The sequence below is a fragment of the Podarcis pityusensis genome (assembly GCF_964106645.2).
Source record: "Podarcis pityusensis genome assembly, chromosome: 10".
Classification (NCBI taxonomy): Eukaryota; Metazoa; Chordata; class Lepidosauria; order Squamata; family Lacertidae; genus Podarcis; species Podarcis pityusensis.
In genome coordinates, this window is record NC_138035.1 from 68,573,379 (window position 1) to 68,600,312 (window position 26,934).

Consider the following 26,934-nt stretch of genomic DNA (forward strand, 5'->3'; position numbering starts at 1 on the left):
TCCGGAAATAGCCAATCATGTGCAGCCCATTGTGTAAATAATGTATATAAAGCAGATACTTTGAGGGGACTTTCATTCATTCCTCCTCACCACTATGAGCTGAATAAAGAGCATGAAATCACTTTGCGACTCTGAGTATATTTCAGAAACAATTATATTTCACACAACTAGCAAAATTTATGATGGGCTGGATGGGCTTCCCTGGCAAGGGCCTTCCCCAAGTACCCTTTGCCATGACTGAAAAGGCCCTGATTTCTGTGCCCAGCCATGCCGTTTTCAGGATACTCCATTCCAACTACCAGAGCCCCGGTTCTGCAATGCCACAAAGGTTTTTCTGCAAAGCAGTTCTGCTTCTGCAAATCCGGAGTTTCCTCCCCCAAACATGTCCTCCTATTTTGCATTAGCCCTGTTTTGGATACCTAGCCATCACAACAGATTTCGAATAGTGGTACCTCGGGTTAAGAACTTAATTCGTTCCGGAGGTCCGTTCTTAACCCGAAACTGTTCTTAACCTGAAGCACCACTTTAGCTAATGGGGTCTCCCGCTGCCGCCGGCCCGCTGCTGTGCGATTTCTGTTCTCATCCTGAGGTAAAGTTCTTAACCTGAGGTACTATTTCTGGGTTAGCGGAGTCTGTAACTTGAAGTGTATGTAACCTGAGGTACCACTGTACACACACACACAGTGCTTTTTTCTGGGAGTACGCATACTCCTAAACATTTTGTGAATTTAAGTTTGGCCTCATTGAGGGGCAGTATTTCAGTATGATAGGAAAAGGAGAGTATCCCTAAACATTTCTTTAGTAAAAAAAAGTGTGTGTGTGTGTGTGTGTGTGTGTGTATTTTAGAATTACGTTTCCCCAGAGCACATTTTATGGAGGTTATAGTTGGAAACGTTAGGACTTTATAGTGTCGCGCCGAGGCTGCCATTTTCTGCTCACTTCACTGGCAGTAAACCCTACTGAATTTAGTGAGGTCTACTCTCGAGTAGACAAGTGCCTTTGGACATAGCAGAACTTGCACCTGGACCGTTCGGTTTTTTTTATTTTTAAACGCAACCCCCAAGCACGATCACAAAGCACCATTGAAAGCCGAGAGGTTTAAAAATATATTTGGTTCAGGGCCAAATCAAGCCCTACAAACAATCTTGTGGCGTCCCCTGAGGCGATTTAAGGGAATCCCAGCCGCTTCCAGGAAACTCAGAGCCCACGAGGGTGCGGAGGGGAGGAATGTCCCTTCGCGCTCCAGGTTCGCTTTCCATTCCCCTCAGACGCCTCAGCAAATTCCGCCCGTGAGCTGAGGAGAATCGAAAGCGTAGCCCAGGCGGCCGCTTGCCGCGCATGCGCGTAGATCCTTTTCTCTCTCTCGTCTCCCGCAACCTTCGCCATCTGCGTCGAGCGCCGCCTCACGCCCGCCCTCCTTCCCTCCAGTCCTTCGCCCGCTAAGCCCACCGCGCCGCCCAATCGGAGGGACGCAAAGCGGAGCGCGAGCCCCTGTGACGTCAATTCCTGAATCCAGTGGAGGACGAGGGGAGAACGCGCGCGCGCTGCCCGTCGTGCGACGTCTCCGGCACTCCACCAACCCCACGGCGCCCTCCGCTGCCGAGGTTGCGGAACCAATTGACGGAGACGCCGAAAAGCCCCGCCTCCTCCTCGCCGTGACCTCACAGCTCTTTATCTGTACCGTCCCTCCCGCCACTCTGGGGACGGCGTCCAATCCAGGGCGGGGATGGCGGCGGCGGGGCGGTCCCTCGGCCCTCCGTGACGTCGTGGCCCCGCCCCGCCGCCCGGCTGCCCCCTGAGGCGCTTGGCAGCGGGCAGCGAGAGAGAGAGAGTCAGTCAGCCAGTGGCAGTCAGCCTGCCTGCCTCGCGGCGAAGCCCCTGCTCTGCGTCCTCCTTCCCCATTCAGCGGCTCGCGGGGTCGTCGTGCTTCTCCGTCCTCAGCCCCCGAGCAACATGGAAAGTGCGGCGGGGGGAGCCGAGTTCAACATTCTCCTGGCCACCGACTCCTACAAGGTTGGGGGAGAGAGGAGGGTCTGGGGCGGGAGGGGGAGGCCGGGCAGGCGGGCGGGCGGGCGGGCGAGGGGCTCCCCTGTGGCCCCTTCGGGAGGGAGGCTGGCTGGGCTCCCCCGCTGCCTTGGGCTTCTCCCCCCCCCTCCTTCCAGGCTCCTTTCTGTTTCGTGTTCCTGCCTCGCACCCCGCCCTCGCCAGGCCAGGCACCGGGCCAGGACGGGGCTGGGGCTGCCTGCATGGCGAGGGGGGGCCCGGAGCTACGTGTGGGGCGGCTCGCAGGCCATGCCCCCATGCAGGAGGCTGTGAGGGGGTGGGAAAGCCGCCCCGCTTGGCCTTTGCCCTTCTCTCCTGCGCGCGCTCTTTCATCGGGCTCGCCTTGGTTTATGCAATGCAAAGCAAAGCGCAGGCTGAAGCTTGCGGTCCTTTGTACACTTGGTAGCTCGCCTGCAAGGGGCTGTTTTGTTTCTTGAGGGCACAATTGTCAGCTCTGATGGCTTGGTCTGGACATTGGAGTCCGGCGGGGGGGGGGCTGTTCCCTCCTATCCACCCCATTGAATGTGTCAAGTGGTATATAATTTTAAGGGAGAAGGGAGGGAGCGACAGTGAATTTTAAGGTATAATTTTAAGGGAGAAGGGAGGGAGCAACATCTCTCCCTCTCATATCCTTACTGGCTTGGCCAAAAAATGGAGCCCGGAGGTTTATCATCCACACATGCTGACATAGGTGGAGGGTGGGCAGGAGACAGTGGCTTTACTCCTTCTGCCTTTATGCTTTATGCTGAGAAGCTTCTAGTAATAGGCAAGGGCAGAGAGAGAAAATGGGGCAAGATAGAAAGTGACACCTGTGGCATGGAGGAGATGCCTCCCCACTGTAACTCCTACTGCACTTGGCTCTTTCATCTCACTTCCAAATTCTTGCAGGGGGAATGCAATGATAGTGAAACACCTGCCTCCTTCACTTACTAGACTTGTGGGAAGCGCTAATTTTAGTTCTCTGGTGGCAGGAAAGGGAGTGTTTCTGAGGAAAGGTAATCTTTGCAGGCAAACTGACTTAACACTTATCTGATAGTAGAAGTACCAGGTTTCTGTTTGGGAAAGAACCTGATCAAAGTAAGCATGCTGTTTGCTTTTTATCAAGATAGTAGATTCTAGCTACTCATCTGTACAGAACTTAACAGCTCTGAAAGCGTCACTTATACTATTGGTATTTCCTATACTTTTGGTATTTCCTAACTGTTACAACAGCAGTACAGTGTTGTAGAAAAACAAAAAAGAGGAGGTTAATGAGAACAGATAAGGAAGTTAAGCTCTTCCGGCAAGATTTTAAATCACAGGGTTTTCGTTTGGACTCATTACTGGTTTAGCTATCCTTCAGCATACATATATTTGTTTCTTAGCAAGACCTGCCTTTGGTGCATAAATGGTTGGATTATAATTACAGTAGTGATAGTACTACCCAAAGTTTAATTCTGTTACACATTTGTCAGTCTTTAAAAACTTGGAACTGTATATGGTGGTAGATCAAGCATTGTGAAACTGAAACCATTAAACCAGTCATACAGTTGTTACTGATGATAAAAGCATTAAAATAGTCACATTGATTTCAGGGGAAAGTTCTTCCTTGCAGGAAACTATGACCAATTTATGGAATTAAAATAAATAATTGGCTTAAAATTATAATTTCAAATGATGCATTTGATTCAGATTTGCTGTAGTGATTTACCTGCTGCAGGCAGATATCAGTGTAATTTGCAATGTAATCCTTTACATGTCTACTCAGAACTAAACCACATTGAGTTAAGTGCAACCTCATAGGTCAGTGAGTATAGGATTGCAGCCTTAATTGCTAGATTGTGCCCTGCTAGAAACAATGACTAGCTTTTACGGGAATAGCAGTGAAAGAGATCCTTCTGTTATGTATAAGGAGTCTCCTAATCTTTGCCCAAGAGACTTTGTCATTTAACAGTAAATGAAAGCAATTCAGAGAGAGCCTTATGCTACTATAGTATCAAATAGCAAAGGTTGTTTAAATCGTGCTTTCAAGCGTTCAAAGCATGTCATCTGTATTTAGCTGTAATCCTTACCAGCAACCAGCAAAGGTAAGTCAGTATTTCTAGGCCCCCAGATTGCAGCTGGACTCAAAAGAGAGAGGCAGCTAGATGCCTGTGGGCATCTACTGAATTCAGAGTGAAGACTAGATTTGAATGGACTAGTCTTGTTTACTTACAGTACCCCTGTAATCCTTGCCTTAGCAATCTTCAATAGCATTGTACAAAGCCCTACACTGGTTACTGCTAAGAGTCTAGTAGCCTTCTTTCCATGCTGACCCTGAAGGAAGGAGAGCCTTTCACCAGTAACCAGCATAGAAACACAGACTGCCAGTAAAAAATGCCCACTCCCAAGTGAATTGCTGAAGGAGTGATGGACAGATCCCTCCAACCTCCACCAGCCTGATCACTTGCCTGCATGGAATTCTTGGTTGCTGGGGTTGTGGCGCTCATCTCGCTTTATTGACCGAGGGAGCCGGCGTACAGCTTCCGGGTCATGTGGCCAGCATGACTAAGCCGCCTCTGGCGAACCAGAGCAGCACACGGAAATGCCGTTTACCTTCCTGCCAGAGTGGTATCTATTTATCTACTTGCAATTTGACGTGCTTTTGAACTGCTAGGTGGGCAGGAGCAGGGACTGAGCAGCTCCCCGTCGCGGGGATTCGAACCGCTGACCTTCTGATCGGCAAGTCCTAGGCTCTGTGGTTTAACCAACAGCGCCACCTGCGTCCCGCTGATTTTATTTATAGCAGACCTAATTGCAGTTCAGACAGATTCGTCAGCCTCTACTATCTAGAGAGGGAGATAGTTATGAATCAAGGATGGAAGGGAAGCAGTACCATCACGTGTGTGTGTGTGTGTGTGTGTGTGTGTGCTGATGCTTAGGGAATTTTGAATTCTGATCTGAGGTGACCTGATCTGCACCCCCACAGCTGACTGGAACTTAGTTATCCACCAGCGTTTGCACTTTCTGAATGTTTCTGACAAAGTTTTCAGCACAAAAAAATGCTCTTTTTAATAGAAAATTGGTTTAGAAATCTATTTGAAGATAACACATTTGAACATGTGTATTTAAATAGCTGTTTAACATGAATTTTCATGCACATTTGTCTAAAATGTAGAATGTGGAAATGGTGTGGGCTTATGAATGAAGAAATGTGAAAATGGCATAGACATTCAAATTAGAGAATTTCTGTGTATATGCACTAGTGAAGATTTATCACCAAAGACATTTCATTTGTACAGACCTTTGGATGGAGGCTAAGAAACTTGTAGAGTGCATGTGTGCTGATCATTTTAAAAAACGTGCTGCCTGAAAGGCAAAATAGAGGCAATTGGCATTTTAACCTGGGTACATGTACCAGTATATAGGGACGATTAAAAATTAATGTCGGTGTGCCATAAACAAAAAAACCCCAAACAAATGGTTGCCCTATGGACCTTACAGTCTAAATTTTTACACTGGGAAGGCAACATGCAGCTAATATGAGGTGATAAATGTTTTAGAGGGATCTGAAGAAGATCTATAAAAAAACACTTTATAGATGTTCTTGGAGTTGCTTAAAATTTAAAAGTAAGCTTATCCAAGTTTATTATTTATTACATTTACATTCCACCTTTTCCTCCAAGAGCTCAAGATGATGGTGTACATAGTTCTCTCCCTCTTCCTTTAACCTGGTGAGGTAGTTGAGATCAGATAGGCTAGGCTGAGAGTGATGACTGGCCCAGTGTCACCCAGCGCACTTCATGGCCAAGTGGGAATTTGAATCCTGGTCTTCCAGCTTCTAGTCCTACATTTTAACCACTATACCACACTGGCAGTCTTTTAAATTCCTACAGAAAACTTAAGCAAACATGTTAAGTTCATCACTGAAAGTCAAGCAAGGATGTTGGTTGAACTCCTTTAACAAGAGATTGCCGCAAAACCAGACCTGCCACTGTGAAGGCCCTGCTCCAAGTCACTAGCACTCAGAACAGGACTTCCATTTTAATGGGTGGGAAGACTGTGCAAAGTCTTTAGCTGTGGGTTAAAACACTTGCATTGCGCCAGAAAACTAATGGGTTGCCATTGTGGTTAACACAAAGCAGGCGTTAACGTTCACGGTGCCTTTTCCCAGTTGAACAGAGAAGCTGCCATGTTCTCCACTAGCTGGACCTTTCAAATACTTTGGAAGGGAAGCCGCATAAGTGTTGGGTGGATAAGAACACAAAGTTTGGCGCTGTGTTCCCTTGGAAGAGCATTTGTGAGACATCTTGCTCATCTGATTAGAATGCTTTTCCTTTTAATATGGAGACTTTGTTGATGCAAATAAGTGATTGTGATTCACAGGAAATATAAGACACTAAACTAAACACATTACCTGATTACAGATGACCTTAATTTCCCAGGATTTATAAAATTTTGTAGTTTGGGTTAAACCAACTCACTGGCATACAGCAGCACATTTATTATTTATTTGAAACATGTTTGCCCCAATCTTTTGCTATAAAGGGTTCCAGAGTGGCTTACGAAGATCAGTAGGAAAATAGTAAAAAGGTAAAGGTACCCCTGCCCGTACGGGCCAGTCGTGACCGACTCTGGGGTTGTGTGCTCATCTCACTTAAGAGGCCGGGAGCCAGCGCTGTCCGAGGACACTTCCGGGTCACGTGGCCAGCGTGACGAAGCTGCTCTGGCGAGCCAGCGCAGCGCACGGAAACGCCGTTTACCTTCCCGCTATAAAGCGGTACCTATTTATCTACTTGCACTTAGGGGTGCTTTCGAACTGCTAGGTGGGCAGGAGCTGGGACCAAACAACGGGAGCTTACCCCACCACGGGGATTCGAACCGCCGACCATACGATCGGCAAGTCCTAGGCACTGAGGTTTTACCCACAGCGGCACCCGCGCCCCAGGAAAATAGTATCTGCCTTCAAAATGACAGTCTGAAAGATGTGACATACAAGGGAAAGCGGTTGGGGAGGGAAGAGAGAAAAAGTAAGCTCACGAAAACGTTCTGAAAGTTACAGTTCTTAAAACAACCAGCTAGAATGGAAACAGTTCAGATAGCCTGTGGCAGGCCCTAAGCAGTGGAATTGTCTGTGACTGTCACCTTAATTGTATAGTTTGTGTTGTACACTGAAAAGACATTTCATCGCCCCTGATCCTTGAAATATAGATATATATGAAATATATGTATTTTACTACCCACCTCGTTCTTGATTATAACCTGTTTTAACCATTCGTAGTATTGCATAATGATCGGTGCCATGAAGCTTTTAATATAAGCTGCATAGTGCTCATTATTTGGCATCACATTCCAGACTGAAAAATACTTCTATTCACATTCAAGGAAACTCCCTTGATATGGAGCTAATTTTACTAGGCATCCAGGCTTTAATTTGCGGAGTTCCTGTCTGTTTTTGCACTAAAAACACTCTTCTAGATTCTGCAACTGGAATGCTGTCTAGTTCAGAGAACAATGTGCAGGCGTACATAGTCCTGCCTGAAAAAGTGTTTAATCAGAGTTTTTGCAGAGTTTTGGAAAGCTTTTAAAAATATTCATATGTTTTTAGTCCTGATAGGTTCCATATCACTTTACATAGTTCAAGTAAGTTTAGGATGAAAGCTTTAAAAGTGAACATAGTAGCTCCCAGATCAGAAAACTAAATCCAAAAAGATACTGTTTGCTATCCAGAAAACATCTATGCTGTAGTGTGTGGACATTCAGTTTTTCAAGCAAAGATAGGCTTGGTTCGAGCATCACACTAAACCATACATTCAAAGGAAGGTGCTCCAAAGCTCCCATGTTAGTCCTCAGCTCCTGCCGCCTCTGTGCTGCTTATGAAACAAAGCAGAGTCTGGCTTTGGTGGTCCATACCCAAGCTCATAGTTTGTTTCTCTGCAAACGTACATGAGTGTCAAACCAGTTTGGTCCTGGCTCACTACTCTGTGGTTTATTTGACAGAAACATACACTTAGCCTGGGTTCAGATGATTCAACAAGATGCTTTGTTCAAGGTGTGAAGGCAGCAGGAGTGGTTACTTTTGAGTAGCACCATGGTCTATGGGATGTGTGAGGAACATGTAAGCAGCGCCATGATTTAATGTGATATGTGAACCATAGAATGTAGTGAAAGAGCTTTCTTATCAAGTGTTTTCAGTTTAGGCATATTCCTTAGAGTAAGACCTGGATGTGACATTTAATCTTCAAATATGGCACTAAACAAAAAATTCCAGACCTTGTGGAATTCTTAAAACTTTTAATAGCATTCCAACAAACCTTCTGATCTGTTATTTCAGAGAAAGGTTGCTGGTGTTAGCTGTGGACTGCAATTCAACCAATTGTTGTAGCAAAGGCTACCTTTGGAGATGACGGAACAAAATAATTCCCCATTTTGTTTGTTTAATAAATTGGTGTCCTGCTTGTAGGGCTAAATCAAACTCTTTAGAGTGGTTTGCTTAAATTAACTCTAAAATTATGAAGTTGTTTACACATTGTAATACGCCAGTCATTCAAATTTAGGATTTTTAGAATTAAAAAATCTGACTGAAAATATTTTCACTATATTAATATTTTTTTTTACCATTATCAAACATTCCCTTGCAGTGTTGGAAACCCAAATATTACAGCATTGTGCTGGTGTGTCAGAAACAGAGAGTGAAACTGACCAGTCTAATTCATTTCCCAACCTGAGAGAAATGCAAAAAAATAAAAAAAAGCATAAATGGTGGAAAGGAAATTTGACTTTTAAAAATCTTTTAATCTACAGCTTTAGTTTGCAGGTAAGGGAAAAATAAAATGCTTTTATCTTGAAAATGTCAGAAGTACATATTTTAAAGTAAGCTGGGAAATCTTTCTCAGAAGAGGTCCATCAAAATGATGTTCTATGTGTAAAATTATCCCATTTTCATGTCTTATTATAGATTTGTTTTAGTTTCAATAGAACGTTAGCAGAGTCATTTATTGAAAACTGTGTTGATTAAAGTATCAATCAAAGCTCTTGTTTTTTCTTAAGCTTCCCGTAATTTTATAACCACTTATAACATTGTTGCAATTGAGGGGGAAAATATTCTGTACCATGTCATTCATTACCAGTGGTGTCACTAATGTGGACAATAAAATTTGGTTAATCTTTCTTCCCCTGCTTATATGGAGTTCTTATGTGTAGCTGTGCAATTTCCCCAGGAAGCACACGATTGACAGGTGAAGTTTAAAAAGAGCTTGTTTATAGACAAGACAAAGCACTTTATAATTGCTATGCAAGTAAAAATCACGCAACTGCACATGGTGGTGGGTGTTGAGATCATACGGATGTTCCACCAGAATTACTGGTTGCAAGCAAACATTTGGTTTGTGCTTGAAGGAAAACTTCTAATATGGATAGCAAAAATACTGCAGATCACAGACATTGCAGATCACTGACACCTCTAAAGTCAGGCTCCTATACTAGGTTTGACACTGGAGCCCCTAAGCAAAAATTAACCAAACATGTCGCTTTTCACATTTGTTCAGAATTCTGGTCAGTTTCACTTCTCAGTTATGGAAAAGTTGTTAGATAAGCAAGGTAGAAAAGGAACCCCATAGGTAATATAGTAATGGACATTTTTGCTTGGTCAGCTGAAAACTGGACAGACAAAGGGATGTCTGGTTGGAAATCGTCTGTTCGATATGCTACAAGAGAAGCAGAGTGCTAAACTGCTCCTTGTTTTCCAAATCCTGGAAAAGCTGAACTACTTCAAGCTTGCCAGGCTGAGCTGGAGGTGGAAGGGTGAAAGTGATCCTCACTACAATGTGTGTGGCACTGTCAAAGCTTGTTTGGATAACCATTTTGTATGTGGTGAAATGTTTTCTTACCCAGGTTTTTCTCATTTTAGGTGACACATTATAAACAATATCCACCCAATACAAGCAAAGTTTATTCCTACTTCGAATGTCGTGAAAAGAAGACAGAAAACTCTAAATTCAGGAAGGTGAAATATGAGGAAACGGTTTTTTACGGGTTGCAGTACATTCTTAATAAATACTTAAAAGGTATTTCATGTTGGAATTTTAAATAAAATTACTCATCCATTCTTTAACTTCACAACTTTTTTCGTGGATCCTTTAAGCAGGAGCAGCTATGAAGATGTCTTCATTCATGATAAAATAACTATCAAAGGGTAATATTGTTTGATACTCTAATGGTTGACTTAATTTAAGACTTAAGTCAGGGGTGGGCAACTGGATGTGGTCACTGGATCCTATTGTTGTTTTCCCCACCCCTCAGGGGCCAGGAAGAACTTTCTGAGAGTAAGAGCTGTTAGACTGTGGAAGCCTCTCCCTCAGAAGGCGGTGAACTCTGTTTCCTTGGAGGTTTTTAAGCAGAGGTTGAATGGCCATGTGCCATGGATCCTTTAGTTGAGATTCCTACATAGCTGGGGGTTGGACAAGGTCCTTTCCAACTGTGCAGTTCTATGACTCTACAACATATTTATTAAAAAATGTTGATAAAATCAAATGCTCATTCTCTGCTGACCTTTCAGCAGCAGGCAAAGACGTTTTATTTAAGAGAGATGGCCTTTGGCCTTATAAGCTGAAAGGTATGGCCTCAGTAAATGCTGCAATTTCTTCAATTTACTGTTTTTATTTATATGTTTGGTAAGAAAGTGGCATACACAATCTTTGCACAGAATCTAATTTTAAAAATTATCCCCAAATATGATAGTGTAACTTGGAAAAGCATTTTATGGAAGTACTTTACATTCTTCCATAATGTAATAATTCTTCCAATACTTTACACCAGCTAGACTGGTGACTGGGAGTGGCCGCTGAGACCAGATAACACCGTTCCTGAAGGACCTACATTAGTTCCCAGGCACAATTCAAAGTGCTGGTGCTGACTTTTAAAGCCCTAAGTGGCCTCAGCCCAGTATACCTGAAGAAGCGTCTCCACCCCCATCGTTCTGCCCGGTCACTGAGGTCAAGCTCTGAGGGCCTTCTGGCGGTTCCCTCACTGCGAGAAGTGAAGTTACAGCGAACCAGGCAGAAGGCCTTCTCGGTAGTGGCACCCACCCTGTGAAATGCCCTCCCACCAGATGTCAAAGAAATAAACAACTATCTGACTTTTAGAAGACATCTGAAGGCAGCCCTGTTTAGGGAAGTTTTTAATGTTTGATCTTTTACTGTGTTTTTAATATACTGCTGGAAGTCACCCAGAGTGGCTGGGGAAACCAAGCCAGATGGATGGGGTATAAATAAATTATTATTATTTATTTTTTTATTTACATGTGGAGCTGTCTGGTTTATCATAACAGCTTCTGCAAGTACAGCGATGATAATATATATCTCTATAACCTGGGTTAGGGTCATCATTTTGTCATTGGCATTCAACCAGGTCGTCATTTTCTTGATTTATATTGATCAGCATAGTGTCCAGAGACCCAATCTGAAGGAAAAGCTTTCTGTTTGCCATGGATTGGAATGGTAATCTAAGATTTACTATGTGACAACTGCAACTTTCATTCGAGTACATGAAATCGCTGTCAGGCTCATCTGATTACAGCCAATGGGTCGAGATAAGCATGCTATTTTTGCTGGTACATTAACTGGCTATTTGATTTACTCTATGCCCTAATTGTAAATCATTCATTTGAAATTAAATTGCACTTTAAGCAATGGAATCTGTTGTTGAGTAAGTAGTGTTTACAATCTGGATGCACCCAGCCCAATCTGTGGCACGTTTACTTGGACATATATCCTACCAATTTCATCAGGTCTTCTCCCAGCAGCAGCCCAACAATGCAACCCTTTGCATGTCTACTCAGACCTGCTCCATTGATTTAATAGGGTTGCATTCAGGTAAGTGGTATAGGACCGCAAGCCTGTACGGTCCTAGAGAGAACGGCACTAGCCGTGGCCAAGAAATCACAATTTTTGCATAGTTTGGCTAGTTTGTTTCCCTTCAGGACTTCCATAAAACAATAAATGGCAATGCCCAACCAACTTTTAGAACATATTCTTATGATTCAGTATTTTCTTTTTTTGAAATTGTTATAAATCTTTTAAAAATTTTCACCATAGGCAAAGTGGTAACCAAAGAGAAAATCCAGGAAGCCAAAGAGGTATACAAGGAACATTTTCAGGATGATGTCTTCAACGAAACTGGGTGGAACTACATCCTTGAGGTAAAAATGTGAAGACACAAACACACTAAACTGCCAAATATTATCTGCTGACAGATGCTTAGCTTCTTCAGTTTGATAGGAATAGCATAGCTACCGTATTATTCGCTCCATAGGGCGCACCCGACCATAGGGCGCACCTAGTTTTCAGAGGGGGAAATCAAGGAAAAAAATATGATCCCCCCCCCCCAGCTCTGGGAGCAGCGGACAGGCTGCAGGCAGCCTGGGCGCTTTTCCCAGACCTTCTTCCCCACCTCCCGCAAAACCGGCAGAAGCCGCACGCTCTTTAAAAGGGCTGCACAGCTTCTCCTGGCTTTTCTGGGAGGTGGGGGGATTCCCTCACCTCTCGCAAAAGCCTGCAGAAGCCTCGCAACCCCTTTAAAGAGCGCGCGGCTTCTCCTGGCTTTTCTGGGAGGTGGGGGAATTCCCTCACCTCTCACAAAAGCCCGTAGAAGCCGCACGCTCTTTAAAGGGTGCGTGGCTCCTGTGGGCTTTTCTACGAGGTGGGAGAAGGGACTGATGCGGCCAGTCAGTCCCTTCCCCCTCCTGGGGAAAAGCCCGCAAGAGCGACGGAGCTTGTGTGCGGCTCTTGGGGGCTTTTCCCGCCTGCCTCCCCTCCTGCATTCGCTCCATAGGGCGCACACAAATTTTCCCTTGCTTTTTAGGAGGGAAAAAGTGCGTCCTATAGAGCGAAAAATGCAGTACTTTGTTGGTATTGGTTTTTGTGGGTTTTGGGTTTTTTAATAGTTCATAGAGCAAAGCAATGCCTATCCTTTACTGGGAGTTGTTACTGCACACAAAAATATGTGGGAATTGGGCTTGGGGTTTTTTTTTGGGGGGGGGGAATCCATATAGAATTGAAAACGACACATTTGGAAAGAGCATTATAATCTTGTTCTATTCCTTTTGACTGAAAACCAGTTGTTTTTTACAATATTATATTAATTTAAATTCAGAGGTGAGTTGAAACTGGGCAACATGTTGATGCACCAGCAATTTGTCGGTGCCCTTCTAAGGAAGCTTACCCCACAGTTTGAAGGTACAGCCTTAAATTCCCTTGTGAAATCACTTGTTTTAAAGAGGCACTGTGACTCATGCACAAGTTTTGCATGTGAGCTAAGCTTTGCTAAATTTAAGTTAAATCAATTATAAGCATTGTAACTGAAAAAAGAAGAAGTAGTGTTTTTTGAATCAAATTTGGAAGTTGTGTAGCTTTGTACTTTGATTAACCCCCATTTAAAGGAATATACTGTCAAATAAAAAAATATTCATGGATACAAAACCTATTTTTCACCCAATGAAAAAATCTTCAACCCCCTTTCCTAATAATTATTGTATCTGTTTACAGAAGTACGAAGGTTGTCTTCCCATAGAAGTCAAGGCTGTTCCTGAGGGCAGTGTCGTTCCCAGGGGGAATGTGCTCTTCACTGTTGAAAACACCGATCCAGACTGTTACTGGCTCACAAACTGGATCGAGGTAATTAATGAAAAAATATCTCTGTGATTGATGATAACTTTCTAGCTAATTTGCTATATTTTCAACATGCCCTGATCATATATTTGAATCTATCGTTTAATGACGTCAGTCTGCCCTTTGATATGAGGAAACACATAATTAAATACAACTTGTGCTAATTGTACTGCGTTCCATGTGCTTTTAGACTACACTCAAAAGGCATTGGCTTATTCCTTTGCATGGGTCTCTTTTTCCCAGATGTATGTAAGGCGGCTTGTATTTCTTACTGATTGGCCCACAAGCTGATTAATCAAGTTTCCTAGGGCTATGAGTTTTAAGATTGAAGCCATGTGTGCCCTGTTTGGTATAAAGTGGTGCCAAGGCATCTTTTATGCAGAAGAGAGCCTATGCTGTGGACAGGCCTCTTGTCAAGCTGTGTGCATGGTTCCACCTCTCCCTTCTGTCCCCAAAGGGCAACTGGTTCTTTAAGAGTGTCACTATTTCCCCCCATCTCTTTATGCTAAAGCACACTTATGCTAAAACTATATCAAGCACATCTGTAAAAGCTGGTTGGCAAAGAAAATCAGGTTTGGAAGGCCTGTATAAATAAAAGTTTTCAGAAGATGTCTGAAAGCAAGCAGGGGTGATTCCTGCTGAACCTGTATTGGCAAGGAGTTTCACAGGGCAGGACATGCCACGCTAAAGGCCAGTTCCTTATAAAGGCCAGATGAACCTCAGGGTCACGGGGAGCACCAAAAATGCCCCACCAGAAGACCTCAGCATTTGAAGTGGAGTTGCCAGTAGCTGCAACTTCCAGACCAGATACAAGGGTGAGCTCCACATAAAGCACATTGTAGAAATAGAGCCTTGAGTTTTCCATGACTTACTAGGCTCCTATCACAACCACCATCTTATGCCATCCTTTCCCCCTCCCAAACTCAGTGAAAATTAAGCCCAGTCGTGCTTATTTCTCCACAGATGAAATATTTGTATTTCTGTAATTACTTCTTAAATGTATTTGTATGGGTTTGAAAACCTTTAATACTTCAAGAGAATTTTCAAACTTGGAAAGCGCCAATAGAAACCTGAATTACCTTTGTGCATATATGAAAACTACCCGCCATATCTAATTTGATTCTGTATTGTAGTTTCCATTTAGTGGAAAGGTTCATTTTCCCTATTGTATCTAGGAGTGGGTATCTTCACACTTACGCATGAAACATTTTTCATCTTTATAGACTATTCTTGTTCAGTCATGGTATCCCATCACAGTGGCCACAAACTCCAGAGAACAAAAGAAAATCTTAGCAAAATATCTGCTAGAAACCTCAGGCAGTTTAGAAGGTCTGGAGTACAAACTACATGATTTCGGTTACAGAGGAGTCTCTTCGCAAGAGGTAATGCTATTTTAAAAAATGTATTGAAATTACATATTATCTTTTTTTCTTTCTAAAATTGGAATCCATAAACTTACATTGTATAATGTGTATTTCTTCTTGCAGCCTTAAATTCTTCAGTAATAGTCAATAAGTCTGGCACTTCATATCTTATTTACATTGTCCTGCAGATATTAAGACCAAATGAAGAGAGAGTACTTATTAATGTGGAGTTACTCTGCTCTGAAATGGAATCTTCTAGTGATTGCTATTTTGGTTTTGCATGCCTGTAATTCATAATTGTGTCTTATTCTCAGACTGCAGGAATAGGAGCCTCTGCACATTTAGTGAACTTTAAAGGAACTGACACAGTAGCGGGAATTGGTTTAATTAAGAAGTACTATGGAACGAAAGACCCTGTGCCAGGCCATTCAGTACCAGCTGCAGAACACAGGTATCTATTTCTTTGATGCACTGTATGTGGAAATCAAGTGCAGATTAGCTGAAGGTCTGGTCCTCCAGCATCTTTGAGGACCACGTGTCCTGTTTTTTTTTTTTTAAAGGAAGCACATACCTTGAACTCAAATTATTAAACAGTACATTAACAAGTTGATAATTACAGACAAGCAATTATAGCTGTTGATTCTGCTTGTTTTATATGTTCAAATGTAGTAGCATTCAATTTTCTTTTTGACTCTGATTTTACATTATTTAATTAGTCAGTAAATTCTTGCCTGAATAGTTAGTTACCAGGTCCCAGGAAGATAGAAGTTTGATTCAGCAACTTTAATATGTAACATGTTTTTACAGCTTGTTCTTGCCATATTTTTGTGATCTGAGCAATAACTATTAGAATAATTATTTAATGTGTCATAATTGGCAAGCTTGATATTTAGTTAATTAGAAACTGAGTACCTCTTTTGTCAGCATGTCCAATTTTTCCATCGCTGTCAAATGCTTCCACTACAATATAAAAAGCTTGGGTTTTTGGAGTGTTCCAGAGCAGAAAGTTTGAGTATGTATAGCACAGCAAAATGAGTCAGTGCTGCTTAACCCAGTCCCCCCCCCCCCAATTCTAAGTGCTCCTTAACCCATTAATAACCATGTTTCATAGGTCAGTATGAACAGATTGAATAACTTGTATGCAACGTTCAAAGAAAAGTCGCGCTGGAAAAAACCAGGGTGCCTAAATATTTGATACTTGCACTTTTGTTCAATGTGTATGGGTGAAATGCAGCGTGGGGAATAATGTACCATAAAGTTGATAACTCAGTATGATCAGGTACATAACTGTCCTAAAAATCATGCTGATGTGAGCTGCTGAAGTCAGTGGTAAATTCCAGTGCCTTTCTACTACACACAGTCCTTATTACCTTTTGGCAAGAATATAGTTTGATTTTTATATTCTGTTTCTTACTTACACTGTCTTTAAAATGTTAATGATTTGGGTACTTTCTTTGCTACTCAACTGTCTAAGAGATACTTGGTAGACCTTGGAACTGTTTTTGTATAAGATGGTTCTTTAGTATACATAAGATCTCACTTCCTGAGAAATCTGATTACACCCTTGGGATTAAGTGCAGATTTAATGTCCCAGCAATTACAGTCATACCTCGGCTCCCGAACGCCTTGGGGGAGTTGAACGTTACAGCTCCTGAACGATTGAAAACCAGAAGTGAGTGTTCTGGTTTTTGAACTTTTTGGGGGGAAGCCAAACATTCGGTGCAGCTTCCGCTAATGTTTCTGATGCGCCTGCACAATTGGAAGCCACGCCTTGGTTTCCAGGCGTTTCAGAAGTCGAACGGACTTACAGAACAGATTCTGTTTGACTGCCGAGGTACGACTGTAGTCTGACATTCTGCTGGTACCCCATGTTCGCTTGTGTGCATATAGTTGATCAGGTGAGCATTATTACTGCTATCATGATACCTGCCCGCCAAACCTGGGAGTAACCAAGAACTTCTAAGAAGCAGTTAAGATATTGGGCTTAATTAGGCAGCAAAAATTGTTCCACATGAATGAAAGCAGAACATGAATAAACTTTGTAGTGCTCCAGAAAGCATCACTGATTGAAACCTGTACTGTCGGTTGGTTAAAAAGTAGTGTGAAGATAAGGAATGGTTGCATTTGTATTAGCATAGGTTAGAGTTGTCTGCTGCATGCTAAAAGGAAAACATAGCGTGGCAACTAAATATCAAATGAGTAAATCTCTTCTGTTCTTCCAGTACTATAACAGCCTGGGGGAAAGACCACGAAAAAGATGCTTTTGAACACATTGTGACACAATTTTCTTCAGTGCCTGTATCTGTGGTCAGTGACAGTTACGACATTTACAATGCTTGTGAAAAGATATGGGGTGAAGATTTAAGACATTTAATTGAATCAAGAAGTGCAGAAGCGCCACTGATTATTAGGCCAGATTCAGGGAATCCTCTTGACACTGTGCTAAAGGTAATTCTTTAAAAAATCTTCAGTTTTTAAACTTACTTAATGAAGTTATTTGGGAAAGACCTTTTCTTTTAGTCTAATGCCATTTCTACTCTGTTACAAAACTGTATGATTGACAAAATCGTTTATCTAAAATTACTTAGAAATATCTATCTGGACTTCACTAGCTATGCATACAGATAATTTTTGTTGGATCTGTTCAGTTTCTCTATCTAAATATATTCATGAGCTATGCTGACGTTTATTAAACTGGTGTCTGGCATATATTAAGTTTCTATAGAAAGACCTAAACATCTCATATAGTTAACCTGAAATTCATAAAGTGACCTGGTTCACACATTATGGCAAGCAAAATTATGCTTGGGACCATGCATACTACGTTGGCTTCCAGAGAGAAGCTGGCAACCCCTTTGTTCAGGCACAGGCAAACTTGGCCCTCCAGATGTTTTGGGACTACAACTCCCATCATCCCTAGCTAACAGGACCATTGGTCAGAGATGATGGGAGTTGTAGTCTCAAAACATCTGGAGGGCTGAGTTTGCCTATGCCTGCCTTTGTTCCTTTCCAGTGCTTTTAGCACAGTGTAGTGGCCAAGTCAAGATTAGGCTTAGCGTGTCTTCTGAACCTGGGACCATGGTTAAGGGCTTTTCTTCCTTAACCACAGCCTGTAACGATAGCTCAAGCCTTTTCTGTGCTAAAAGGACTAAAAAGAAAAGGACTGCGAAGGAGCGCAGTGAGTGCAAGCATATTTGCATGGTCCCAATAAGTCATACAGATCATGACATAGGAATGAGGCCACCAATGAAAGACAATTCAGACCATGCGTGGGAACCAGTGACCTAACGGGCATTTGGCTTTGCACTTGGCTGTGCAGAAAGTGAATTTCACAAGCCCTTATGGTTGCTAAGAGCACGTACAGTGGTGCCTCGCAAGACGAAATTAATTCGTTCTGCGAGTTTTTTCGTCTTGCGAAGGACGGTTTCAATTTTTTCAAAAAAATCTCCAAAAACCTCAAAAAAGGCTACCACACCGCGTGCTATGAGTTGCTCCCCGAAGTCAAGTCGCAACTGCACCTCTTCAAGCAATGCACCCTGTATTACTGTAACGGTTTTAAGAAAAAGGAATCAAACTTGCAAGACGTTTCCGTCTTGCGAAGCAAGCCCATAGGGAAATTTGTCTCGCGAAGCAACTCAAAAAACCAAAAACTCTTTCGTCTTGTGAGTTTTTCATCTTGAGAGGCATTCGTCTTGCGAGGTACCACTGTAAAGATAATACTGATGTGTCATGTAGTGAACAGAGGACCTCACTGTCGTGGCCATATTTCATATAGACACCAGTTTTGTGTGGATAACTATTTGAACATGTTATAATAATATATATTGTATTGATTTATTAGTGTATCCTTGATGATATGTATGTATTATATTTGTTTAATCCTTTTATTTTTTTCTCTTTGTTAGCTATGCAATTTTTAAATTTTTAAAAAAGACATTCATAACCCCATAAAATCAAAATCCCATAAAACTAAACTGTTTGCAATACATATGTTTTGACTAGTAGGTTGCACCACTGAGTCTTTTCATTCTTACATAAATTGATTGTCCTAACCCTTCCTTTCTGAACCGTCATGGATGGTAGCAGGATAGCATATTATTTAAGTGAAGTAGTTCTAAGCTATCAGTTTGTTCTTTTGCATAGGACACATCTCAATTATAATTACAACAGCATTTTGGGGTGGGGGTGACATCACTATTTCCAGGATAATAGTTTAGAATGGTGACTTCCAGACTAGTTTCTGAAATTTGGGGATTCCAGCTTTGGCTTTCAGAAATTTAAAACAACACTGTATAGTGCCGCTGCGTCGCCAATAAAAGTTAATGATTTCAGTTTACCAGCACAATGGAGTGCTTGATAAACAATGACAAATGTCTCAGCTGCTGCTATCTACAAAAACAAATACAAATATATCTGGTTTGTTTAAATTGGCACAGGTTCCAGTGGCAGAATATTGTACAATTTTAAGGCATTACTGAGACCTGAGGAAAGACCTGAGTAGGCACAAACAATTTTGTAATTAAATAGAGCCGTAAATCTCAAATTAAGGCTTCGGATGAGCTAGTGACTTTAGCAGGCAGCTATGCAGAAGGTAACAATAAGACTTGAACACTTCTTACTATAACAAATTTTCAACTAACTTTCCAGCCAAGAGACACGAGTAGTTAAGGCTTAATGCTAAGTAAATAGGACTACCGCTTTTTGGAAGCTTTCTACAGTTGTACCTTGGATCCCAAACGCCTTGGGAGTTGAACGTTTTGGCTCTCGAACGCAGCAAACCTGGAAGTGAGTGTTCCGGTTTGCGAACGTTCTTTGGAACCTGAATGTCCGACGTGGCTTATGCAGCTTCCGATTGGCTGCAGGAGCTTCCTGCAGCCAATCAGAAGCCGCACTTGGTTTCCGAATGTTTTTGAAGTCAAACAGACTTACGGAATGGATTCTGTTCAACTTACAAGGTACGACTGTACTAAAAATCCAACCTCGCAAACTTAGTTTACTTTTAAGAATATCACAGTCTGGCCTCCCTATACCAAGTCGTTTGCATTGGTCTATCTCGTTCAGTGTTCTCCACACACTGAATGGCAGCGGGTTTCTTGACAAGGAATATTCCTAGCTCTACCTAGAGATACCAGGGATTGAGCCTTGGGAGTTGTAGGCCTCAATACAGTGGCTGAGTTCCTTTATGTTCACCTTCTTGAAGCATAAAATTTTGACTCAAGGCACACATATTTGTATGACTTAACTGGCTTATTCAATGGAGTAATGGACTTAATTGTTTAATTTGGCTTTCTGCAGGTTTTGGAGATTCTAGGAAGGAAGTTCCCTATTACAGAAAATGAAAAAGGCTATAAAGTGTTGCCCCCTTACTTAAGAATTATTCAAGGAGATGGTGTAGATATCAACACATTACAAGAGGTGCGCCTTTTTTATTAATATGTAGATTGCTTCTTCAGTGTCTTCTCTGACACAGCAATTAAATAAGATGTTCAGCGGGGGGAAATGATTAACAACTTTGTTTTTGTTCACGTTTTCGTTCATATCATTCCCAAATGGGTCAGTGTGCCTGACTAGATGGTTGCTAGCCTGAGCCCACCCAGGATACCAGGGGGTTGGACTAGATGACCCTCAGGTCCCTTCCAACTCTATGATTTAGGATTGTATGTCACAGCTTAGTTTTATCTGGCCTCTAATGCGATGCCAAAAATACCCCTGCCCTGCCAAGGGATCCCATTGAAAGCAGAAATCTGGCCGGCTGTTAACTGGCTGCATCTAGCCTTTGAAAGCTGTATTCAGACTGAAGGCTATCCAGTGCTGTGAAAGACACTACCTTGAAAGAAGATGTCTTGAAACAGCTGAGAGCTGCCTAATCTCAGGATAACACTCGATAGCGACCCACCCCCAGCCTAAGGAGGGAAGCCACCAAAGATGCAGATTATCTGGAGCAGAAGAGCCTTTGGAAGGTGAGGAGAGAGCGCACCTGGTCAGGCAATTCTCCTGGAAGTTTCTCTGGGGCTCTTCTAATAGTGGTACCCAGTATAGACAGGAAGATGAAATAGGGTGTGGGAAATTGGAGAGCGAAAAGAGTTATGAAGGTGTAAATAGAGCAGGAGCTGATCTGTGCTTTCAAAGGCATTTCTTGGACCATTAAACCACAGAAATCAATTGCTCACTCATTTGTGTGTTTCTGTGGTTCGATAGATTAGTAACAGCTGTAGTGCATGAACATTGCTAGTTGTCACTTGGCATACAAAAGCACCATCTAACCTTGAACTGAAATAACATGTGAGCAAACCTTAGTGGAAGGGAGGAAGTGAAGTCCAAGTGTTTGTCTTTCAGCTGGAAAAATAAATGGTGTTTTTATCCTCACATGTTGCTGTAAAGTCAGTATCTTTGTGTTTAAAATATGCCTACCTACCAGTGCAGTTGTTTTCCCCAAAGATAATTAATTGCACTTTTATGCATATTACGGTATTTGTTGGCAGCAGTTTGCTGTAACTACATGAAATATTTTCAGAGGGTTTGCAAAGTATCATTGAGCCTTAAATAGTCTAAAGTTCCTGTTCCCATAATATACACTAGTCTGTAAAAAAACACCATGGTAAATGCTTAATAGGAAAAATGTCTTATTTGTGCACCTCTTAATTTTATTTTATTGCTTTCTTATTAGATGGTGGAAGGAATGAAACAAAATAAATGGAGCATTGAAAATATTTCATTTGGGTCTGGTGGAGCTTTACTGCAGAAAATAACTAGGGATCTCTTGAATTGTTCCTTCAAATGCAGTTATGTGGTAACCAACGGCCTTGGGGTATGTTCTTTAAATGTAGATTTTACATTAGAAAAAAAAGGGCCTTGATTTCATTCTTCAGTGTGAATGTGCTCATCTTTTACTCATAGCATCTTTTTATTCCAAATTTTAGGTAAACGTGTTTAAAGATCCTGTAGCTGATCCCAACAAAAGGTCAAAGAAAGGCAGGTTGTCTTTACACAGGACTCCTGATGGAGACTTCGTTACGCTAGAAGAAGGCAAGGGAGACCTTGAAGAATATGGGCAGGTATGTATGCCTTAAACCCTTGATGTAGGGTAATATCAAAAGTTAGTCATGCATAGTCCCATCTGTCGACTTAATTTTTATAGCATGCTGAATACAGTTGATGTTCATTAATTGTAGCATCAGGTGATTACTTGAACGTGTGAACCAATCAGCACCAGGAAGAACCTGAGTATTAACCAATGCCTATTCCAGGACAATCATTTTCAGTTGCAATAGTTCACGTTTTTAACAGAGCCGTAAAGGGATAAGACATACAAGTGTGTGAATCAGCCCATGGTTCTATTTTAATATGGGTTTTAACTTAAATCATAATTACCATGATACGTAAATTAATAAACTCAGAGTTAAAGCTGTGGCTTCTCCAAGTTTTGAGTTTATGTGCTGCTGAAGCAAGCACACTTTGCCAGGTTTGAGGAGCCCAGTTTGAAATAGAATCTGTTAGACATTAATGTTCATTTAGGGGCTAATTGTCCATACAATTGTCCACTCTCAAGCCCTAGGCACAGTTAGCTGCTAAAAGAGGTAAGATGTTTTCTCCATTTATTCAAACAGATTTATATACTGCTTAACAACAACACCAACATTCCAAGTGGTTTACATAAATACAAAATATTCATTAAAATACAGATAAAATCAACCAACTTTAAAAACAAGTAGGTAGAAAAGCAACAGTCTGAAAGACAGATATAGAGAATAAAATCTATGTTCCCTGCCTGTCTCTGGGGGACTTCAAATTCCTCCCAGCCTGGCTTATATGTGTCTGAGTTTGGAATGATGAGCTGTGTCGCTCTTGAGTTGAGGGTCTTCATCTGCCAAAGCAGACTCCTTGACATTGACAGGCCAAATACTGTTTTATTATTGAAACTAAGAGAAAATGGTGTCTGTTTGCAGGATCTCCTTCATACAGTGTTTAAGAATGGAATAGTAACGAAGTCCTACTCGTTTGATGAAGTAAGAAAAAATGCCAAGCTGAAGAGTAGTGAACTGACAGAGGCATCTCACTAAAGTTTCATTCCATGTTTGTATTTGTGTAACAACTGTGTACTGCATAGCTAATGATTTCTTGTACAGATCTGTGTGTTTCTGTTTGCCACATTATAGCCAAATTATTTTGTTGGTTTATGGACATCACTGCCCTCTCTCTTCTTTTCCTTTATTTTTGCCAGCCTTTAGAAAAAAAATGGAGTTGGGAAAACACTTGCAATGTAAAATATGTGCTTCTAGGAGTCCTTTGGTATTCAGTCTGGTATTGCACTCCTCATTGATGAGACACAACTGAGACTTTTTATACATATAAATATATATATATATAGCAACATACCACAAAACAGATCTGCATAAAAGTATCATTGCTTTATGTTTATATTTACCTTGTATTTTTGTACAAACAAGATTGTGTAAAATATATTTAAAAGTTACAATTATAATGTCTTTCCAACTTTTCATGATTTTTATGAGCACAGACTTTCAAGGAAATATTTTGGGGTGGGGGGAATACATTGCCTTTGTGTCCATTGATCAGCAAATAAAACATGGCCTTAAGTTTTGTTGTGACAACTGTACTATTTGGAAGTTTTAATCAGGATAGCTCCCTCAAAACCCACAGAGAAAGGGACTTTGCTGTTCATTGTAGCTACCGGTCAGCGAAACCTCCTGTTCTTGCTGAGGTGCTGTGAGAATATATAAACACATAAACACTTGCTAGACAGTAGGCGATATAACTGGAATGCCAAATGAGGAAGGACTTCTTACTGCAACAGAGATTGCCAAATGCACCTCAATATTCCAAGAATATTGGAATCTGAAATCAGTGCAACTCATTTCCAAGTAAGCATGAAGGAGATCTGGCAGCAGAACTTCTAAGGGATTTCCTTCTGCTACGGAACATATATTTATATCTAAAATATTGACAGGTAGGGAAGTGATGTATTAAAGTAACTACACTTCGGGGTTTATTTTTACATATATTGTGACAAACCTAAAAGCAGAATACTGGTCTTAGTTGTGCACTTTTTTACTTTTTGTATTTTGGTCTTTGATTTTGCCTTTTTGTCAGACTGGATGTTGACTTGTATAGACGTCTTAACTATTTTTTTTGTTGAACAACTTTAATAAAACATTATACTAGCAAACTCCTTTTACATTGGTAGCCTCCCCTATAGGGGATACTATGCAGAGGTTAACTATTTTAAATACTAAAGGTGACGAAAGGTACTCTTTTCATGACTGCACTTGATTCACTTTCTACACATGCTTTGAATTTCTTACTAAAGAACAAGTCTGTTGGTGAATGACGTGGCATGCTGTATCAAGTTCTCAGGTGTACAGCCATACTTCAGGTTGGTAGAAGACATGGATTTGTCAGCCTTTCTAGAGGAAGCAATATAATTTTGGTTTGTTAGCTCTGGTGAAGGATAAAATCTCGGATCACTGTATAGGTGACGCATAAGTGGGTTTAAACAATTATCTGGGAAATGGTTCAGAAGAGCTCTAACATAATGGAGAAAACAAAGATAATATACTTTTTAAAATGCTTGAAAAGCCATATTTTAATATTCCTGCTATGGAACATATTTAATTCCACAGTCCCGATCTATTTTGTGTTAGAAGGTTTTCTACGTTATTGCTATCAGAAATAGTGGTTTGGTTAGCACTCTGAACAGTGAGTTTCACTCCTAGAAATGTCCTTACCCTGATAACTGAAGTAGCTTGTCTTGGGCTGAAAAAGTTCAAAACTGATTAAAGGTCAGCATGGTTAAGCTTCCACATAATGTACCTAGGAAAGATCTGTGTGATACGTGGTACAAGAAACCTGGCAAGTCTCTCGACTGATATTTTTATACTTGAGGGCAATGGAGAGGCATACTTCTATGCACCCTGCGTTCCCTGGGTGTTTGATTTCTAATTATTTCTGGGAGGGGCAGGTGTGTGGTTTCCCCCCTCTTTGTAAAACACTAGGTTTCCTCACCTATCCTAGTTGGAAAATCCTGGGCTCTTACCATCAAGGATTTAGTGTTAAGACAGTTGACACCTGAAACGTGAAGTAAGTTTGGTGTTGGATACAACTTTACAGAGCTTGAACCTTAAATATCCTAATTCTTCCATGCAAAAGCAAGCAGTGTGTTTGGGTTTGCTTTTATCAATTAGGATCGTATGGACTCTGATCTTTAGCTCCCATTTCATTGTAGTGCAGTACTTGTTTTTAAAAACGGCAGTTGGGAAGCTTTGTGTTTAATTTATTTGTAACCTGTATTTAACATAAGAAATTATTTTTATGACTATTTTTTTCTCAGAGGAATGATTATGAAATTGATATGAAATCTTTTTATAGCAAAGAATCCACCTTGGAAGATTTGAGATGTATTTATTGTTTGCCAAAATTCAAAAAGTAAACAGAATTTTCTCTAGTTTTACATTCCTTCTTAACCTACTTAGCCGAGTAAGTATTCTTCACCTAAATACTGTGTTTTAGTCAAAATGTACTTTGCATTAAAGACAAATGTAATAAACATGGAAATAAAGTTTTAGTTCCAGTAGTAAAACATATAGCTATTTGATTTTATTTCAGACTTGTTCTTTTTGTTTGTCAAAAATTACTTACAGACGAAAGGGTGATGCTGTAAGCCAGGGATGGCCAGCCACTGTATTCTGCTTGGCCACTTTATTTCCCAAGCCTTGCAATCTATTTTAACATGCAACCTGAACCCATTGTGGAGAGTCAAGTTCTATAATCAAACTGGCACCACACTGCACTAAATGGCTTCACAGGTATGGAGCGCATTGGCTTGCATGGTGTGAGGTCACTGACTCGAGAAGCTGAACATGAATGTGCTTCCTAAAAGATCTGCCAGATCAGCAGCGGTCCTTTGTCTGCCTTGATAAGGAACAGCAATACAATATATTGTCTGTAACGCTCTGGGCAACAGTCCCCATCCCCTGCTCACTGCACCTTGAATAAAAAATGATACGGTCATCTAGGATGACACATACTTTCTCTGCATCCATGCCACAGCCTGCCAGCTGGCCATCCCTTCTGTAACCCAAATAACCTGGTTAAAACATGCAGTTCTTAAAGATTTCTAGTGGTCTACGGTGTGTCTTGAGTCTCACACTTTTTGATGGAACACAAATATTTCAATAAAATACTTTTAAAAATTTGTGTTGGTGCTTTATACTTCTAAAATGGTGTGTAGCTAGCAAAACAGTAAGCTGAGGACTTTGGAAATGTCTGCTTTAAGCATCTTCAACCTCTCTGTCAAGCACAAGTTGCGAACGTGCTGTAGTTCTTCTAGAGAATGTGCATTGTATAACAAACGTCCCAGGCTCATTCCCTGCCATCTTCTGATAAAGACTTCAGTGTGCGACTTTGGAGCCACTGTCCCTTCAGAAGTCAGCCCTGGGTTCAAATGGTCTTTTCTTCCATAGAGCCAAAAATTTGTACCTGTGTTAGATTCATATAGCGCTTGTCTGAGATGTAAACTCAAAAATGAATGTTTTTCCCTGTGAAATCCTACATCACTCTCACCTTGACGCAGCTGCACAAGTGCAGATATATGCTGCTGCTTTTTAAAATTAAATTGGAATAGAGCACCCTTATTTTCCTGCAAAGCAAAAGGAGTGCTGATCATGTGCTGTACTTAGGTCTAGTTTCGTTGAGTTTCTTGAGACCAGTGGTGCAATTTCATGTGTAGGATTTATGACAAGGTGTTACTAGTACGTGGAAATGCCATGTGCCTTTGTGGCAAAAGCCTAACCCTCCTCCTTCCCTGTACAAACCCCTGACCAAAGAACCATGCCTCAAAGCTCTCTAGATGCCAACAATTATTTGTTCTTTGTGTGATGGGCAGA

The 26,934-nt window shown here is 41.4% G+C and overlaps 1 protein-coding gene and 1 long non-coding RNA gene across 3 annotated transcripts in view; one reads left to right on the forward strand and one right to left on the reverse strand.

The window, feature by feature from the left end:
• Positions 1-1,775: 1,775 nt before the first annotated feature.
• On the forward strand, positions 1,776-26,243 carry NAMPT (nicotinamide phosphoribosyltransferase). Of its 2 annotated transcripts, XM_081023720.1 has the most exons (12): positions 1,776-2,013; positions 8,643-8,818; positions 9,911-10,067; positions 12,096-12,199; positions 13,545-13,673; positions 14,891-15,049; positions 15,346-15,482; positions 17,254-17,479; positions 20,327-20,446; positions 21,699-21,839; positions 21,952-22,086; positions 22,978-26,243. In XM_081023720.1, exons 2-12 carry the CDS (start codon positions 8,735-8,737, stop codon positions 23,089-23,091), a joined length of 1,506 nt encoding a protein of 501 aa, XP_080879846.1. In that variant the 5' UTR covers positions 1,776-2,013; positions 8,643-8,734; the 3' UTR covers positions 23,092-26,243. The 2 variants fall into 2 exon arrangements, with proteins under 2 accessions (XP_080879846.1, XP_080879847.1); XM_081023721.1 differs by lacking the exon at positions 8,643-8,818 and having other exon boundaries at positions 1,777-2,013.
• Positions 15,095-26,934, reverse strand: part of LOC308486770 — a 36,635-nt gene continuing 24,795 nt past the window's right edge. The window contains exons 3-4 of the long non-coding RNA XR_013991288.1: positions 15,944-15,991; positions 15,095-15,213 (exon numbers count right to left, since the gene is read on the reverse strand). This is a non-coding gene — a long non-coding RNA (uncharacterized lncRNA). The remainder of the gene's footprint in view (positions 15,214-15,943; positions 15,992-26,934) is intronic.